This window comes from Panicum virgatum, chromosome 5N, assembly GCF_016808335.1.
Source record: "Panicum virgatum strain AP13 chromosome 5N, P.virgatum_v5, whole genome shotgun sequence".
Lineage (NCBI taxonomy): Eukaryota > Viridiplantae > Streptophyta > Magnoliopsida > Poales > Poaceae > Panicum > Panicum virgatum.
Genome location: NC_053149.1, coordinates 6,527,993 through 6,547,647, shown reverse-complemented (window position 1 = coordinate 6,547,647; position 19,655 = coordinate 6,527,993). Strand labels below are relative to the sequence as shown.

At 45.2% G+C, this 19,655-nt stretch overlaps 3 protein-coding genes across 5 annotated transcripts; all 3 read right to left on the bottom strand.

The window, feature by feature from the left end:
- Nucleotides 1-3,135: 3,135 nt before the first annotated feature.
- Nucleotides 3,136-7,693, bottom strand: LOC120675188. The gene is made up of 6 exons (XM_039956293.1): nt 7,600-7,693; nt 6,455-7,128; nt 5,306-6,363; nt 4,861-5,158; nt 4,365-4,749; nt 3,136-3,870 (listed from the first exon to the last, which is right to left on the bottom strand). Exons 2-5 carry the CDS (start codon nt 7,121-7,123, stop codon nt 4,375-4,377), a joined length of 2,400 nt encoding a protein of 799 aa, XP_039812227.1. The 5' UTR covers nt 7,124-7,128; nt 7,600-7,693; the 3' UTR covers nt 3,136-3,870; nt 4,365-4,374.
- A 1,140-nt stretch (nt 7,694-8,833) lies between these two features.
- Nucleotides 8,834-12,148, bottom strand: LOC120674204 (protein NETWORKED 4B-like). Of its 3 annotated transcripts, none has more exons than XM_039955343.1 (4): nt 11,989-12,148; nt 11,701-11,828; nt 10,831-10,988; nt 8,834-10,219 (listed from the first exon to the last, which is right to left on the bottom strand). In XM_039955343.1, exons 3-4 carry the CDS (start codon nt 10,934-10,936, stop codon nt 9,087-9,089), a joined length of 1,239 nt encoding a protein of 412 aa, XP_039811277.1. In that variant the 5' UTR covers nt 10,937-10,988; nt 11,701-11,828; nt 11,989-12,148; the 3' UTR covers nt 8,834-9,086. The 3 variants fall into 3 exon arrangements, with proteins under 3 accessions (XP_039811277.1, XP_039811276.1, XP_039811278.1); XM_039955342.1 differs by having other exon boundaries at nt 11,949-12,139; XM_039955344.1 differs by having other exon boundaries at nt 12,092-12,123.
- A 1,829-nt stretch (nt 12,149-13,977) lies between these two features.
- LOC120672310 (protein NETWORKED 4B-like) lies at nt 13,978-18,598 on the bottom strand. The gene is made up of 3 exons (XM_039952637.1): nt 18,443-18,598; nt 15,890-16,026; nt 13,978-15,716 (listed from the first exon to the last, which is right to left on the bottom strand). Exons 2-3 carry the CDS (start codon nt 15,990-15,992, stop codon nt 14,206-14,208), a joined length of 1,614 nt encoding a protein of 537 aa, XP_039808571.1. The 5' UTR covers nt 15,993-16,026; nt 18,443-18,598; the 3' UTR covers nt 13,978-14,205.
- Between the last annotated feature and the right edge of the window lie 1,057 nt (nt 18,599-19,655).

Below are 19,655 nucleotides of genomic sequence, written 5' to 3'. Positions count from 1 at the left end.
ATCCATCAGTACTAAATACACAAGCATTTAGTACCGGTCGGAACGACCGGTACTAAATGGAGTGTCTGTACCGGTCGATAATACCGACCGGTACAAACTTCTCCCCCACCGCATCACCCGTAGCTTTTTTTCCTTTCTTTTCTCATTTTCTTTTCCACAAGGCGCAAGCCACAATCACAAGAATCACAAAAAAAATCACAATCACATGAATCACAAAAATCATAAAAAGTTCACAATCACATGAATCAATGAACCAGTTACAGATTTCACAAGAATACATGAACCACAAAAATCACAAAAAAGTTACAATCACATGAACGAGATAGTTACAGATTTCACATACTTCACATGAACAAGTCAAAGTTTCACAAGAACAAAAAATAAAACACAACATGGAGCCTCCCTGCGCACCCATGGTAGTCAGCGGCACTGCGCCCTTGGTGCCTGGCGGCTTCCGCGCCCCCCGCGCGCCCCCCCTGCTCCTTGGCGGCCTCCTCGCCCCCCGCGCGTCGCCTCCTGCTCCCTGGCGGCAGGGGAAGGCCCTCATGGCCTGCGTGCTGGCAGCCGATGGCCTGGCGGCGGCGCCCGCGCGCCTCCGCGTCGGGGAGGCCGCGAGCCCCGCCCCATGCCGGGAGGCCGCGTACCACCGCGCTGCAGGCCGGCCGGTGCGCCGGCGCACTCCCCCCCCCCCCCCCCCCCGCAAACTCCTGCTTGGAGAAGAGAGAGAAGCTGTGAGATAGAGATAGGATAAGAGAGAAGAGAGAGATATGGATGGGGTGCGGTGGACAGCTGAATAAAAAGATAGGCAGGCGGCGGATTACGGAGAGAGAGAGAGAAAGAGAGAGAGAGGGGGGAGGGCGGAGCGGCGAGCGATGCAGCAGGACTGCGCACGCGGGAGCCGGCGAGGCACGCGTGGCGGCCAGCGGCCACGTTGGATCGGACGTGGCGGTCCACGTAGGCGGTCAACGCTGGTCAGAGGTGTTTTGGATCTCAAGTGACACACTTGAATAGATTGTGGACCTATAAATGCATTTTCGAAGTTCATGGACCTAAACAGAATAGGTCAACTAGTTTAAGGACCCCCAGTGCATTTTATTCTTTCTTATTTAGGTTATCAGTTCTGTTGTTGAACTGCGCCACTTATATGCACACACATTATGTTGTAGTTTCAAAAATTTCTCGTAGAACCATTTTGGCAAGCTCAAGAAGTAGAACATGGTTTCATTCTGTATAGGTTCAGAATCATGATCGATATGGAAACTGCGGAAAACATCGCCATAAAATTCTTTTAATCGCTGCAGTATCTTCAACATCGAACTAGAAGATTGGCGCGCAGGAGGTCTCGTCCATTCTGAAGCAACTAGCGATGCAGGTGGGCTATAGAGATTTTTTTTTGATTTTTTTTTTTTTTTGAGGGACTAGGTGGGCTGTAGAGATTTGTGGAGCCCGTTCGGATTGGGCCTCGTTCCGGTGAAACCGAACGAAGCCTTAAAGAGCTGGGCTTCTGGCCCCATCAGGTCCTTTCGGTGCCTAGGGTTCCGGGAGGGATGACGGAGAGGGTTGAGACGAGGCCGGCCGACGTGTGGTGTTCCGGTCTGTCTCTACTCTCTACTGGAGCCCGACATGGAGGCTTATTCCGCCGGATCGAGGATGAATCTCAAGCACGACGAGGAGAAGCCGGACGCCGCCGGATCGAAGACGGAGAAGAAGAGGAAGAAGGTGCTGACGAAGCTCCAGGACGACGAGAAAGAGCCGCCCGCTGCCGGATCGAAGAAGAAGAAGGCGCTACTGCCGGATCGCATTCGCAGGTTCGAAGAGATATTGCAAGTGAAGGAGAAGCCGGAGGCGAAGACGGTGAAGTTGGAGCTGACCGGGGCTGATATCAAGTTCTTGGAGGGATACGACCCTCTCCCGCCCTTTCATTCCACCTATTTGGATGATTCCACAGATTACAGGCTGCGCAAGATTGTAGAGGGGGCTAAAGCTCGCTATCAGGTTAAGCTTGAAAGTCGCAAGAGGGCTCTCAAGCAGTTGAAGGACGAGGGCTTCGCTGAGCTCGAAGTGGAGGTCGACGACGTCCAGGACAATGACTTCGACGAGATCGAAAAGTTCCTCGACGACGCAAAGGTGTAGTACAACTGCGTCCGATCAGATCCGTGGGGTTATTTGCAGCAGGGATGCTTGGTTTGGTTGGTAGTAAGGAATCTATTTCTATATAAGGCTGTCTAAACTTTGTCTCTCTCTCTCTCTATGTATGTGTGTGAGTTTAAGTACTATCTCGTGTGATCCAGCAATCTCATAATAATGCTTGTTCATACTACTGATGTCAGTTAATCTATGTGATTCAGATGTAATGGAACCAGCTGCTACTAGTTATTTGTGTTGGCAAATATTTACTTTGTGGGATGATAGAGTTGTTATGAACACATAATGTAACGGGAGCGGGTCTCCCGGAGGCCGCACGCGGCGGCGCAGCTGCGCAGCATCCGCGTCCGAGATGAAGCTCGAGCTGACCGCGCGCGCGGGGCGATGAATGCTATGAGACCATCTGCAAGCACTTTTCGTTCTGTATCTTCCCAGCTAGAGCTAGCGGCCTTGTGAGTGCATAAAGTTGAGTTGTGGGGGTGCACTAGATCTAATTTTTTACAAAATTTCCCCTAATCTGTATGTAGCTTCGCCTATGTTGCTGCAGTTCAAGGGCCACCAGATAGTGCTTTCAGGGCCTTGCTGCAGTTCAAGGGTTGAGCAGGCTGCTGCTCTCTGATCATTCAGAGTGACTGCCAACTGTGTAAAGACGGTAGGTAGGTCCTGAACCTGGTTCCGAGTGTCAGAAGGGAATTCGGGCGCCGCAGCTCAATCCGAGACACCAGGCACGAACACTCCAATTCTTGGAGAAAAAGTTCCCAACGACGCTCCTTGAGCCAGTGCGCAAGCAACTGCAAAATTCAGTCCGAAATTCGATGATGGCAAACATTTGGACGTACAGGCTCATGCCATTTCCTCAGAGAGAAAGACGACCTTTGCTTGATCTATCAGTTCTCCAGTTGGAACCTGGTACCTGGAATGGAGAGCTGGAGATGCAGACGCAAACTCACAAACCACATATCACCAATAGTAGAAAAATGGAACTATCCATTAATGGAAGTTAGGAACATACTTTACTGTTGTTTAAGTAGTTGGGAACCACTCAAACTATTCAACAATTAGTGGTTAAAAAAGGGAGATGCAAAAGAGGAATATGAAGAAGAAACCCGAACTAATTTAGTTTCTTCATCAATCCTTCTCCAAAAATAAGAATCGAACAGGATAAAATCAGTCGAGTGCATGCATCTGGGCCTAAACAATTAAAGATAAGCTTGACGTTATCCTAAACTCGAAGATAACAACAGGAGATGTCGTTACAAAAAGAGATCCACCATCGTTTTATAATCTTTTGAAGCTTCGTTTGCCCCTTCCACAGTATTATTGCCACGCACAATCATCAGGTCTTGGGGCAGATTATCATCATTTTCTATCACAGCCCATATTTCCTCATGGTGCTTCCACGGCAGACATTAGGCCAGAATCACTCCGGGGGATTGAGTCCTGCTTGGAACGGCATGGAGGCGAAATGAGACGCGAGCACCATCATCCAGCCGCGCAGCTTCTCCATGAATTCCTCCTTAGTCATCTCTTCCATTGCTACTGGCTCCTCTTGTGACACATCAGATGGCGAGTCTGGAGCAGCAATGTCTACAGTCCGCAGTGGATATGGATTATCTTGCTGCACAAGACTACCAGAGGCAACAATTCACTGTTTTGGACCCATCGTCATGTTCCAGTGGTGTAAAGGACAGTGGTCGTTCCAAGCACCAATTTCACAACCTGCATCTGAAGATGAAATTTTTCCCACATGACTAAATATGTTTTTGCAGCAACTAAATGCAATAGATCATGCAGCAGTATTCAGATGCTAAACCTTTAATCTCACGTGCTTCAAACAATGTTTGGATAGCTCGGCTGACATCAGCAGCTTTGATCTCGATTGACATATTCTTGGATTACCCAGTCAGGCCAATTCAAACTATTTATTAGTCTACAATCTGCAACTGTCCAGTATACACATAGCAAATAAATTAATCTAGACCTATTGAGGCTTGATCTGACATGATTTTTTGGATATATCTCATCTAAGAAAATAAATTTTATCCATCTTGTCTACAGTCACTGATAATGATTTTTTTCTAAAACACTTTTGCCCATCCACCAGCTCATAACACAACATAAATATGCACTATGACCATCCAACGCGAGCAGCAAAATACAATTGTTTCTTTTTCTAATAAAAATTAGCACAAATAAATTACAATTTATAAAGCACTTACTGAGCACTAGTTATCTTGGAACAGATCTACTCATCTTCCTCTTGCCCAAAGAACTTGAGGGGATTGTTCTTTTGGCTTGTTTGTGACCATCCTGGCTTTCAGACTGCTTCTCTAACTGGGGTCCTGCCTCGATGTCCTGATCAGGCACCATGGAATGATTTATGTCTCCCTCCTTATCCATCTGGTTCTCCATCTCCAGTCCATCTTCAGTTGTTGGTGTCGTTGATGAACCAATCACATCAGCAATGTCACAAAGCAACGATCCACCAAGTTCCCTAATATCTACGCATGTTCTTGTGACCCTTTCAATAAATGCATGACATTGACCTCTGGGGCATCCTTTTTGAGCAGCTGCATCTTTTGCCAGGATAGTGAGTTTGTCGTTCTGGGACAAAAGATGGATACATAAGCATTATACACGAAGCTCCAGCACAATTATTTTTTAAAAGAAATTTCATCTTGAACAATATCATATCTTACAAGTAGGATGTCTTACCACTGAATGGATCAAATGGGCCCTGGGAGTGTACCGAAGCTGAGAAGCATGAAAAGGGTCTTCAGAATCAGCAATCACACTTCCCCCAGGTGTCGCACCCTTGTGCCCATTACTAATTCCCCTTGGTGTGCAGAGGCGGGTGCGTGTAGATCGTTTATACCACCTCAAATAATCCATGTAGTTATCATGGTTGTATGGTCGGTCTTCCATGATAACATGTCGCTCCTTTGTTTCCCAAGTATCCACAAAAGACTTATGCTTCTGTGCCCAATCATTATGAACTCTTCCACGACGACACCTGAACAGATAAAAAATCATCAGAAACTCCTGGATCAGCTGCTGCCTACTGACAATTGGTAAATGATCTATAACTCAATAGAAGTAACACAACCATGCAATGAATGCAGGAGAAAATATTTTCTAACAAGATTGTCTTAGATCCTACCAATGAAGTTCCACACTAGTGTCCCGTAATGGAGGTGGGCAGCTCTGATAGAGACCAAATTGGTGCATCACTCTCTCAGGTGTGTAAACCTCCACCATATAGAAATAAATTAGAGGTGCCTGTGTTAACCATAAATGAGAATCCTGGGTACATATTGGGGCAAGCTGCAGTTCCTTCACTCTTTCCTCCCTATATGGGCACCACACAACCTGGTCATCTGTTAGCAAGTCAAACTCATTTGTGAAGTGCTCATAGCAACGTGCTGGAGCTGCACGACGCGTACACATACCCACAACCCATCTGAGACCAACTGTGGGTCTATCCCTTTCATCCTCTAGCTCCTCTACATTTGGGTATTTCAGCTTGACCATATCAGGCCTGCCAATTGGAAAACGCTCCCATGACCAAAGTTGCAAGAGCAGAAGACAACCAGTCAGATTACTTTGATCCGACTGCCTCCTGCAAGCAGCACACATTGACCTGTAGAGGTATGCCAGAGTAGCAGAACCCCAACTGTATGAACCGATATTATCAAGATCAGCAATCAGCGGAAATGGATAGAAGGTGTACAGATCACCAGATGCATCAGGAAACAGTACTCCACTAATCAGGCTAAGGATGTATGCCCTAGCATGCTGTTTGACAGTTTCTTCATCAGCATCTTCTGGACAGTTATTAAACTCAGCCCTGACCCATGAAACCCTCAGCCCTGGGCGGGGCCTATCCAGTGGAGGTGGTGACTTCCCAAGGTATCGCTCAACCAATTCATTCTGAGACTCTGTTGCGTTTACAGTGACAGCACGGCCAGAAATAGGAAGTCCAAGAATCATTGCAACATCCTGTAGTGTGATTGTGACCTCACCACAGGGCATGTGAAAGGTGTGGGTCTCAGGTCTCCACCTATCAACTAGTGCAGAGACAAGCGCACGATCAATGGAGGGTAGCCCAGCCTTACAGATGTTCACCAGCCCCATCAGCCCAGCCTGCCTAAGGTAATGTTCATACCGCTTGTCAAACCGGAGAGGCTCACGGGTACGTGGGTTGAGCTCAGTTAGATTCTGCCCCAAACAATGAATTATTGGTATCAGTGGTTTGTTATTAGACGAAAATAATTTACAACATAAATGCTATAAGCTTTCTTCGATATACCTGCCCAGATGCTAGAGCTCGAGCACGATGATCAGCATCAAACAACCCAATTAAAGTATAGGTAGTTGTATCAACTGTCTCTGAAGCCCCATTCTGATCTTGACCAGACTGAACTTCTGCACCAACCCGTCCACCATTGTTTGCACACGCCCTGGTGCGCTTTCTAGGTTTTTGCAATCGACCATGTCGAGAATGCTGATTTGGTGGACTAGCAGTCGACACCAAAGAAATATCAAAAGAACCCCGTCCTGGATGTTGAGGTTGGGCATTTTGGTATTGCACATCCGCTGGTTCAATAGCCATTAGTGCTGGCTCTGAGGAAATGACCTCTGCAGGGGAATGTGTTTCTGCTTGAACGTAAATCTCCAGACAATTCCACTCAGTCCCATTGAAAACTGCCTTGACATAGCTACTCCAGGACATCTCATCATTGATAGGAACCATGATGAAGTGCCGATGAGCACCCGCACCAACATTCATCCTTCCCTGCGCACGGATGTTGTGTGTCTCTTGTCGCCAACCAAGCTTCTTGTGCACAGCGTCAATCAGATCACCGAATGTGGGCGCCGTCTCGAACCATATACCCTCTTCAGGAAGGTTCCCAAAGTCCACCCCGTTTGGCCCCTTCACGAGCTCCCCACCACTGTAAACGTGCACAAATTTGTCCATTGTTCCTGCTATACATGAGTGCACCCCAATTTGAGGTCAGCTCCCGCATTTAGTTTTAGCAATCATAGAGCAAGAATCACGAGGCAAGCCATGGCACACCAAAGCATATACACTCAACCTTCGAATGGAAATCAACACAGAGGATCGAGTATCAGTAAACAATTAGGCTAGAATCTGCTTTCTTGGTCCTAGCTCCCTAAGCACCGCCAACATCGAGACTGTTCGAAACCCTAGACTTCCCTCAATCTAACCCACGCTATAAGTTTCTAGAACCATGAGCGACTCGCAGCTTAGCATTCTTCTCACCCCTCACCTACGGGGCACAATTCTAAGGGGAACGGAAACTATCTTCTGAAGTTCTAATCGGATTTTCCACCCGAGTCGTTGCCGCGAGCAACTAGCGTGGAAGGGCGGCGAAGCCTCGGGGCGAGCGAGAACCAAGAGGGTATTCTCCATTCGGGGAAGGCGGAGCTTACCGACGGCGCGCGCGGGGAAATTCCGCGGCGGCGGCGGCGAGTGGGTATCGGGTCTTTCTTTCCTGCTTTTTCGCGGGCTTGGGCTGGGTCGAGAGGTAAGACGGACTCCTGTTTAGCGTTTCTTCTTCACGAAGGCGTAATACGCTAGCCCTTTCAGCGAATACTGCTATTGAACCTCAACCAAAACGTTTTACGCGCCTTAATTTTGTATCTGGTTGAAACACGCAGTTGATTACCATTATTATGTTATTAGAAAAAAAATAAAATTACCGTTTATAAATAAATCATACCTCTCGTGGTGTCAAGAGCAGGATCTACAAGGGCGTGTTTAGCTCCCAGCCACAACACGCCACGCCACGGGTGTGGCCATGGCGAGCCACTGTGGTGGTAAAAATTAGCGCCACAGCATCCGCTCCCACTGCTGTTGACTGTTTTGTGGCGGAGTTGTAGCGTGGCGTGGGTACTATAGCCGTGGCGATGTGTGGCGGGAACCAAACAAGCCCTAAATTTATAGTTTGTAAGACACATAATATTTAGTTGATGGAACTCAAATTATGGTTGACAAAGTAAAAAAGACAAATGCCAACACTATTATATAGCAAATGATTACATGCAACTATAGTAATAGAATTCAAATTGTAGTCCTCAACCACAAGACATGTCGCATCCCATTATATGGTCACTAGCTAGTGGTTTATCAATATTATTTGGGTCTCCCTCCGTGATTCTCAAAAGGATGAGCTATTGTTCGCCGTTCGCTCGAGTGATGGATGTCATTTTTTTCGCGAATGATGGATGGCAATCCGATGAGTGATGGTTGCTTGAATCACTCGAGCGATAGATAAAATGATAAAGACAGAAAGAGAGGATGGTTAGGTGGAAGAGTAAAACCAATTAAACTCAAATATTTAGTCGAAAATAATATAATGTTTCAGGGGTATTTAGGCGAGACAAATCCATGTGAATTTCTAACATTTCAAGCTAAAACTAAGAACTTGGACTGAATCCGCTTTCGTCTAAGAGGTTTCAATGATATCCTGGAGGTGAAAATAATGACAAACTATGAAGTGGGGCAATTAGAGAAAGGGCCAGGAGCATGAACTGTAAATGGAATTGATTTGAGAATATTCAAAATATTGCACTATGAGCAACGATATTTAAAAAAAAAAAAGATACACCCAGTAGCAGTATTAGGACTGAACGTGAAGTGCGGACAATGGCAACACACATCAAATGAATTGTGACTGAACCAGCAAGTGCACCATGGGCATTTTATTACCGAGGAGTAAGTTCAGTGCAATATCTCAAGTATCATAGTACATCACCACCATCCATCACATCGTACATAAAAATTCAAGCAAGGACAATGGTAGTACACTTACGTATGGTAGGGCTTCTTAAGTTCACATGATGGTATGTATATGGAAAAAAATAAAATGTTGCTAACTAGCTAAATTCTAGCTACTGGTGTTTCCGATAAAATTTGGTTACCCGACGAAAATGCTCCTTCCCCGCCCCACAACTTGCTCCAAGTCTGAGAACCATGTTGTCATCAATGATTTCTCTTGAGCAAGGCTCTCAATTCTGGACTTCAGATTTTCAATGCTCTGCTGCATTGTGAGAATCTCAGCTTCATGCCTGAACTTCTCCTCTGAAAGCCTTTCAGCATCTTCAGTCAGTTCTTGACTGTACTTTTCAGCTTCAGCATTTGCTTCCTCCAGCTCCTTAACCTGCTTCTCAACTAATAATTTCTCTTCAGAAACTCTCTCTAGTTTGGACCTGATGTCTTCAACCGATTTTTGCAGTTCAGATATTCGCGCACCATTACTGCACTTCTCTTGCAGCAATTTCTCCGAAGCATCAGCAAGGTCTTGCTTTAACTTGCTAATTTCTCCATCCCTTTCAGACAATTCCTCTTCAAATCGCCTTCTTGCTGAATCCACTTCTTCCTTGAGCTTGATAATGTCAGCTTCTAGCTTCTTGTTTTGTTCCAACATATTAGAGTGCTCTCTGGACAAAATTGCTATTTGATCAGCAACATTTCCATTCTCTTTATAATCACAATGGCACCTCAAGCTCTTCTCCAAAATCTCAAGTTTTTCATTTGCATCACGCAGTTTCTGGTTTGTCATATTGAGCTCGTCCTCAAGTTCTAGAACTCTCTGATGCAATGTGTAGGTAATACCATCATCATCGCCATCTTCGGATTTCGCATCAGACTCTGACTGCGATGCCAGATCCTCAGGCTCCTTCCTTGATGCTGGCGAATCATTGTTCTTGTTACTCAGGAAGAAATCAAAGCCCGCAGCTCTAGGACTCTGCTCTCTTGTCCATGACCTCTGTAGTGGCTCAGGAGATGGTGAGGGTGACCTCTGGAGCTCAGAACCACACTCTGAACTGGCTAAAGAACCCATCGACTGCAGCCTTGTTGGGATATTCTTGCGCAATTCACCGGTGACATTGTCATAGCGCTCAGCTAGAGCGCGGTACATCCGGTAGAAATTCTCAACGTGAGTGATGAGCATTGGGCGCCTCTGGTAGTACATCTGTGCTTTCTTTGCAAAGGAGTCACCGTCCTCCTCGATCAGCTGGAGCATTTCCTTCACTTGCTTATCCATTTCTGCATGTTTCAGTTCAGGGAAAGATTGATAAACATAAACAACAGAGGCAATATGCAGAATAAATAGCTGGAAGCCTAGAGAAAACCACAAATGCCCCTGCTCATTTACTGTACAGTGGGAAGCATACAAGATTTGTTGTATGCACATAAAACTAGAACATAGGTACTGCAATTAGGAAATATTAACAGCATCACGTTCACTTCACTGGAATATTTTGATTAAAATGAAATTTGTGCATCCCATTTTTTCATTTCGCCAGGAACATTCCCAAAAGACTATTACACTTATACTAATATGAATTGATCAGCAGCTAGTAGGAACAAAAAATATATTTGTAGTACATATGTAACTACCCATTCTTGGTCGTCGGTTCAATGGAATAATCAGATGCTGCTGCTGTACAGAAGATACAGTATGTACATACAGAGAATCAGTGTACTATGGAAAGTATAGATATTGCACTTCCTTTGCTTTATTATTCACTTATGCTCATCTCAGTGCATAGACCATTAGAAAATGGTACAGTACCTATCCATGCATTGAAATGTATGAATAGTACCCAAGTACTGAGAAGAGCCTATGATGAAATTTCCATGTATGGTCCACTCACCTTCCAGATTTTCTGCAAGCCATTTCGAGTTTTTGGGGCTAATGTGACTGTCCCACCACCACGAATGGCGCTTCTTGGTAGGATTCCTCTCCAAAGGTGGCTTCATAGTTCACAAACCTTTCAGGCAAGCTAGAAGCGTTGTCGGATTGAAGCACTATCTGAAAACCGAAAGTGCAATGTGCACCATCAGGAACAATTAACTATATTAGTAAAAAATATCAGAGCTGAATGTTCCATACGACAATACGCACAAATGAATGTAGTATACAGGATCATGGTTTTCCCCACAATGGAAACATTATTTAATATAAACTGAACCCGGATAACTAGAATAGTGTGGCAATTGACAACAGTGCCAGCAGCATATTATTCGAGGTAGTTCAAATCAAGAGATTAGTGTAACTCCTTGGGAGGTATAGTCCTTGTCGGTTGGATAATAGAATTTTTTCCAATTCAAAAGAATAGTACGTGCAATTAGCCTCACTTTATTCTTAATAAAACAAAAGAGAGAAACAGATGGCTCCAATCTCAAACACCAGACATCCAGAAGGAATCAATAATACACCAGTCAGTTCATCAGGGAGATTCAGTAAACTTGAGTTGATCATCCATTTGTTTCAGGAAAGAATAGGCATATTACGGTGGTAACAGCAGCATTGAGAAAGAAACGGAGGTGGCCACTAAACCAAGCAAGACCAGATCAAAGGATAAGCAATCAACCATCGCTTAAGAAATGCCGCAAGATATGGCTATGAAGATAGACCATCTCCAAACTCAACTTAATGCATCAAGAAACCGGAACGTACAAACTGAAAAGAAACATGCCAGATTCTGCATAAGCAAGCAGCAGCGGCAACAGCCCAATCTCACCTAAGGGATAGAAGAACAGGACGGCGGCGCCTTCAGAGCCAGACAGAACCCAGGATCCCGCGCGCGCCCAAGATCCCCGCCGCCGCCGACGGCCACCACACGCACCCGCTCGCTCAGAACGCCAGCTCCTGCAGAGGCGGACAGGCCATGGGAGAGGAGGAGAAGGGGTCAAGAACCGGCAAGCTGGATTCGTTCCCCGGTCAATGCTCCAAGCAAACGCGTGGAGAGCTGTGAAACATGCAGGGCACCACGAGGGCGGAGGGGCTGGCCTGCCGCGGTGCTGCCCACCTACTCCTGCTGCTGCGTGCGTTACTACCACCTGCAGCCGAATCCAAGATCTGCTGCTTGTGCCTTTACGGAGCAGAAAAGGGAAGCGAGAGGAAGCATGGACCTTTTTGTTCACACTTGAGTAGTGTAACCGCAGCCGCAAGCCGCAAGCCGCAAGCCGCGGTGTTCTTGGCTGGGCCAGGAATGGGGAGGGGAGGGGGGAGGGATGGAGAGAAATGGGCAGTGAATTAATATTGTCACATGGTGTCCCCAGCCTCGTGGTGTGTGGACTTGTGGTTTGTGGTCAAGATTGCATTTTTTTTCTCTTTTGGTTTTTAGAAGGGAAAAGATAAGAAGATGTTTTGCAATTGCAAGATGGCAGGGAATCAGGGATACAGGCCTACAGGGGATGAGGTGCGTGTGTGAATAGCCTGCATTGAATTGTTGCCGCGGAAATGTACGAATAAATGACTAGGTAAAACAAGATGATTTTTGCTTCTACAGTTCTATATAGATACGGTAACCTTGTGAAAAACTTCCTTTTTTTCTGAAAGCTTCTGGGCATGGAGTTGACAGAAAACAGAAGCAAAGCTTGCGATCCTCCACAATCTCTATCAGAAGTTCAGAAACTCAGCAGATCAGTGAAAACCAGGAACGCATGCGCGACCCTTATATAGGAGCAGCAGCACTCATCCAAACTGAAGGATGAACTGCAGGAAGGGACGGGAGCTTAATAAGCGAACGTTAGACAGGCATAAATGAGGGAGAGTTAGCCATGGTTAAATCTTCCCAAGGATGAGGGTTTGCTGCCAAATTGAATGGGCAGGAAACTGAAGCCTGAACCATGTAACCGAGCAAAGCTTGCAGACGAAGAGGACACACTGCTGCTGGGGGCACACAGCCGCCATGTGATGCCTTTCAGAGCTCCCGATCCCTACAGGCTACGGTATTATAAAAAAACCCGATCGATCATCAGGTACGGCTCGTGAATCCCGGTGATTACATTATAATAATTAATGTTAAGTACTCCAGACCCGGCACATATCTCCTTGTAATTTACTGGATGCTCTGTCTGCCTGCCTGCTTGCGCTGAACGGGCACCGTGCTGCCTGTGGCTGTGGTATGACCGGGCAAGCATTAGCTCGTGCTTAGCTGTGATCAGGTCGCAAATCTTTTTTCCTTGAGACGCAAAAAACACCGACCAGGTCGGGGAGCAAATCATGGAGGAGAGCATGGGCGGCGCAAGGCGTGGCCAGGTCAGAGGCTGAGACGGCTGCTGCCTCTCCCGTCAATCCTGCCGTTATTTCTGAAAGACTGAACCATTCTTCAGGGTTTTTTTTTCCATCATCCAGCTCCAGCTGCGACTTGGGCCAGTTTTGTGATCCGGGCAAGATTGTGACGTGACGGGACAGGCGGTTTTAATTAATGGCCCATATCTGTTACCGGCCCAGAAAACTTCAAGCGGCCCATTCAAAAAAATAGAGGTAGCTCCAACCATTCCAAAGCGGCCCATTCAACAGTCAATGGTTGGAGCCTTCCAGTGGGCCAGTGGGTTTTTCATCTAGCTTTGGAAAAGTGTCCACAATTGTGATGTGTCAAGGTGATCGACATTGACGACGCAGCCGAGTGCCTTCTGTGTGATCACATAAAGCTCTTTTACTAGGAAAACTGGGTCGTCCGCCAGTAAAACCCTTAAATCAGCTTTATTAGGAAAAATTGTGAATGGAATCTTAAAGGTGCATCAGTTTTTTTTTTTTGAGAAAAAAGGTGCATCAGTTAAGAAGTCAAGTCAAGATCAAAAGTTCATTGCATACAAGAAACTGCAGTCAGTAAAAAAAACAACGAATTGATGCAATGGCAAACCAGTGTCAGATCACAAGATACTCATCAGACTGGCAAAAAACAATGACTTGTGTCCTAATTCACATCACTTCATTGGTCACCAATATCTCAAAGAGCAGGCACGCATTCATTTTTACAAGCTCGGATCAACCATCAGAAAAAGAGTAATGGACAGAACGAACAGAGAAGGGAATACCATCATTATCCATAACTCATTACATTACATTGCACACCACAGAGTGTAGCTCAACTGCTGGAGTAACTGCAGAGAACAAGTTTCACTCAAATTATACAGAAAAGGGGGGAGGGAGCAGAAGGAGACACTCAAATTACATGATAAGCCGCCGACGGACCAATTTAGGACATCCAGAGGGAAGGATCCCACAAGCTACTCACTCAAGTTGCCATCACCATGGGCCTCTTGTGGCCCTGAAGGAGCTGCCGGAGCTGCTCGTACCCATGGCGGTAGTGATCAAGCGAGAAGCACAGCTGCCTGATCGCCTCCCGCTTCCCCTCTGCGCTATCGGATATCATAAGCTTCTGCTTCTCAACCTCTTCCTCGAGCTCGCACACCCTTGCTCGCAGGTCTGAGACAGCCTTCCGTGCGACATCTGCCTCTTCGAGCAGCTTGACATGCTCCAGGTGCAGCTGATGCAAGTGGCTGTCCATCTCCTTCAGCTTTTCATCACGAGTAGTGACATCAATCAGCAGAATGGACATCTTGTTGTCAACTGCAGATTTCTCTGAGGACAGCAGCTCAAGCTTTTTCTCAAGATCGGCGATGGTTTCATTCAGTTCAGATATTTGTTCCTCGCTCTTGAGGGAAGTTTCTGCCTTCTCGGCACGAAGTTGTTCAAGCTGTGCCTCTGTGGTGGTTAATTTGTCCTCAAGAGAAGCCACCGAGGCATTTAAGTCACTACTTGCTTGTTCCAGATCCTTCACATGGTCCTGAAGCAGTGCTTTCTCTTGCAGACTTTTTCCTAAGTCATCTTTCAGGTTCTTGATTGTAGCCTGTAGCTCCCTGACCTCAGTCCTTGAATCCCCCAACTGCTTACGAACTTGCTCAAACTCCTTAGCACGTTCCTCAAGTATACTTTTCTCATTTGAATCATTTTGCAATCTTGCTTGCAGATTCTTGATTATATCTTGTAACTTCATAATCTCTGCAGAAGAATCTTCTAAGCTCTGAGATGCTTGTTCAAGCTCCTTTACCTGGGCTTCGAGCTGCAATTTCTCTCCTGTAACTTTTGCTAGGTCTCCTTTTAGACCCTCAAGCTCGTTCTTGTTTGCCAGAACTGCAGCTACCAAATCTTCCTTTTCACTGCTAACTTGTTTTAGACTCTCCTCAAGTTTTTCACATTGGCAGTGCATGTTCTTTTCCTCAAGTGCCTCAATTTGTTGCCTTGCTTCCTGAAGCTCCTCTTCTAGCTCATTAATCCGTCCATTCATTATAAAAGAAATTCCATTGCCATTTTCTTCACTTCCTTCATCAACCTCTGAATCTGAATCTGAAGAAGAAGACGATGATCCATCACTACCCTTCTTCGAAATGTCTGAGCTTCCACCAGAACCAAGGAACACATCAAAGCCAACTGCTCTTGTTTTGCGCTTCTGTTTCGGTGTCTTCTGTTCCATGTTAGGCTCTGGAGATGGGGAAATTGATTGTGTCTCGGAATCAGTTTCGGATATACCAGAGCCTTGAGACTGCAGAGATGATGGAAGATTCTTGCGCAATTCCCCAGTCACATTGTCATAACGCTCAGCAAGAGCACGGTACATGCGATAGAAATTCTCGACATGGGTTACAAGCAAAGGCCGTCTTTGGTAATACATCTCAGCCTTCTTTGCAAAAGAATCACCTTCATCCTCAATGAGCTTCAGCATCTCTTTAACTTGCTTATCCATCTCTGTTTGTTCAGAAAAAAAAAGTCAAGGAAACTGTGCTATGTTTAATTGTATTACGGAATAGAACATATACAAGATACATGAACATTGAGCAAGTTACTGCAGACTACTCTGCTTGGTAAATAACATAAGTGCTTCAGTACATACTGTCATTCAATAAAAACAGAGTTGTTACCTTCCAAATTCTCAGCTAGCCATTTGGAGTTCTTGGGGCTAATGTGACTGTCCCACCACCACGAATGGGACTTCCTCGTTGGCATTCTGTTCATGCGCTTCATTCTCACCAAAAATAAGAAATTCCGCTTAGTAGACCTGGTCATGATTGACAGAGAGCACACAATAAGAATATGAAACTACAAGTGACTAGTGTTAGACTCAATATATTGAGAGTACATTTAGGAAACAGATAATCTTTCAATGTCACAACTAGAGAACTGTTAGAATATTGGAGGCAGCAAACAAGAAACAGCAGGCAATAACATCTGCAGGAATCTCAAATCTCAAAGATATTAAAAAGAAGACACAAAATGCAGAAAATCCATGCATGTTATGAGGTTTATTTGTGATGAACTCGCAATCATATAGGTAGGAAGCAGGTCTTGAGCTGCCTACCTATAGAGAGGTACCATTTGCATATATACAGAGGGTCATGAAAAGGACTCGTCATCTCAACCTTCAAAATGCAGGGACCAGAACATTGATTGGCTAGCAAAAAGATGAGAACTAACATATCCTTCAGCAATTATGATTTTATCAGCTAATCAATCAGCAATCATTTTTCAGAAAACCCAGGACCAGAAAACTGATTAGCATCAGCAACCTAAGGTGGAATTGATGAAGCAATGGAAAAAAAATTCTATGATGGTAGGACAGTATCTTATTGCCTTTGATGTGCGAATGAACCCAAGCACATTCTTTTATGAATAATGTGACAGCTATAGACTAATGAATTTTGACTATTTGTTGATTATTGTACTCCCTCTGTTTTTAAGCTAATTAATTCATTTTTGAGCTTGTCCTAAACGTCATATATTGAGAAAAAAAACAGAGGGAGCACACATTTAGCTGCCATGCATAAATCAGTTAGACAAACATCTAATTTGACATAGACTGCATATCTCACACGTTTGGGATGGACTGATGAAGATGAAATTCATCAAACCTCTCAAGTCCAAATATTAGATGGGAAACTCCATGGAACAGGCTTACAGGCATGACTATGATTTGGTGATCACATACCACAGCGCAAGAGATGTGGCAGCTGCCTCTCCCTTGTTAGGTAAGAGCAAGAACGTAATTCAATGAATTCGAATAAACTAGAAAAGTGACAGCGAATTTGCTCTGTCCCCACAGGAATCAGAAGTTCAGGGCTCCAGCTGAAACTTGCAGTATCAGAAGCTCATCAGTTATTGTCAACCATCCATCCAATAATTGAGTGATAAACTAGACTAGTTAATTCAGTATAAAATATAATTGTTTGTGATCCACGTAACATGGCCCCCAGCTTAATAGATGGACACATGCAGGCATCGGGTGAGGAGGGACCCAGGGGGGATCACAGTAGCAATAATCTAGTACATTCAACATTCTGATGTCAGATGTAATTTTCAAGAAAGGCCAGGAATGATACACCTATCTTGGTTGTCTGGAATGGTATTATTTATACATTTCTTGAAGATAAGCTTGCCGTGCATGTGAAGATGGCAGTAATTAATGAACATTGCTAGAAGAAGTCAAACTTGCACGGAATTATGTAATATCCAGTGACGAATGGAGCTTGCAAACACAATCGATCAAGAAGCGCAATTATCAGTACGAGTTACATATTTTTGTCAGGAGATTCTTTTATACAATCAATTACCCAGAATTAACTGTCACAAAAGATCTAATATCATTGCATCAGATAAACAGCTAGCAGGTCTCCTAATCCGAACAGCTGTGACTAGGGACATGCACCTCTAAGATGGTCACCATGCATGTATGCATGCTCTAGAACCAACCTGGCAAAAGGTACCGTGAAGGATCTTTAAAAAATAAAAATGAAATTGCCCTTCATCAAACTGGTGTCCCATGGAAAGTCCCCATCTGCCCATCATACAACAAGTGCAAAGGGGGTGCACGGACCAGGAACGCTACACTTGAGTTTGAGTCTAGCAGCTTCAGGTAGAGGCTACAGACTACAGAGGACTTGTAATGGTGACATCTGAGTAAGTCGAAGCAGATTTTCCTCATGAACGGATCACGAAAGCTCGGTATAATCAATGAACCGACTACTTTTATGGTCAGGTGAAAGCGACGGGGATTTAAGAGGTCAATCTAGATTAAACTGGGGAGCTACTTTTTTCAAAAAAAAAAAAGAATTCGGCTTCAGGGAGAATCTACAAACTACACCTGCGCACAAAAGCCTGAATTATCATGCCTTTTGTTCCCCTCCTAGCCACCGTCAGAGTGGAGTGAACAACAAGCGACAGTACATGGTACATGTGAAAGTTTGATTTTTTTTTTTGAAAAATAGAACAAAATTGCCGATGGAACGTACAATCCCAAGGACATATGCGAAACACTCAGCACGGAATTCATCTCCTTTCGGGAACCGGGGGGCCAAAAACAAGGACAGAAATCACTTTTCCTTGCCAGGAGCGATGGAACGAGGAGGCACCGCACCGTGACCGGAGCGCGATACCGGGAGGAAGGAAGATGGACGGGGAGGAGGGCCGGGAGAGCATACCGAGGAGGAGATCGATGGAGCAGGTCGCCTTCTCCCTTCCCCCGCCCGGAGAGGAAGCGGAGCCGAAGCCGAGAGCGGCACCCTGCGAGCGAGAGTGATTAGGCCTCCTCAGCAACCCCAGCGGTGTGAGGAGCGCTGGGCTCCTCTTTAAACTGCGGGGATGACGGGGGCCTGGCGGGGGGCGAAATGACGGCGCTGCCCTCGGGCGCGGGGTAGCGGCATGGGGTGGGAGCAGTGAGTGACCGGTGGGCCTTCGGTTCCAGAAACGGGGGAGGGCCGGAGGGGTGGGGTGGGGTGGGGTGATGAACTGGACGCGTTTAGGCTACCGGGGGCAGGTGGTTAGAGGTAAGCCAAACGGGGGGTGGTTAATTAATCCGTGTGGAAGACACCTGGGATGGGACCCACGCGGCGGGCTCGCGAGGTTTGAATTTTGTACCGCGTGCATCTTGCCCTCCCGTAACGTAATAATGCATTGCACTCGGAGTACGTTGCACAATCATTTTTTTTCACACCCATCCTTTCATGTTCATGTTCTCTACTCAAAGTCCGGGATCTAGCCGCTCCGCTTAGTGCTTATTTAGTTGTAAAATTCAAAATTTCAAAACTATCACATTGAAAGTGAATTTTATATGTATGAAATATTAAATCTAGATGAAATAAAAAACAAATTGCATAGTTTGTTTGTAAATTGCGAGACGAATCTAATGAGCATAATCAGGTTATGATTGCTATAGTAACTTCTACAGTGCACATATGCTAATGGTAGGTTAATTAATTTTAATAAATTTATCTTGAGTTTACATACGAGTTCTGTAATTAATTTTGTAATTAATCTATATTTGATATTTCAAATATGTAAATATTCTATTTTAAAAAACTTTATACGCGCACTAAACAAGGCCTTAGTAGGAGAATCGGTGGAGCGCTACCAAACGGCGACAAACCGCCTGATTCATAGATGAAGTGAGCTGGATAGGCTTATTGTCAACGGAATTGCTATTTACTTAAAGAATAATTAATCTTAGATTCATCGAAAGAAAAAGGATACTCAATTATAGATACGATTACATGCGCTGAGTCTAATTCACTGAGTTCAAGGGACTTTGGAGAAAGTTGCATGCCGTCGGTACTCTGTAGCAGGGATACTCACTTCTACTGCAGCAAGGTAGAACCTGCGTAGTCATCTGTAACTACGCGGTAAAGAGTGGAACAA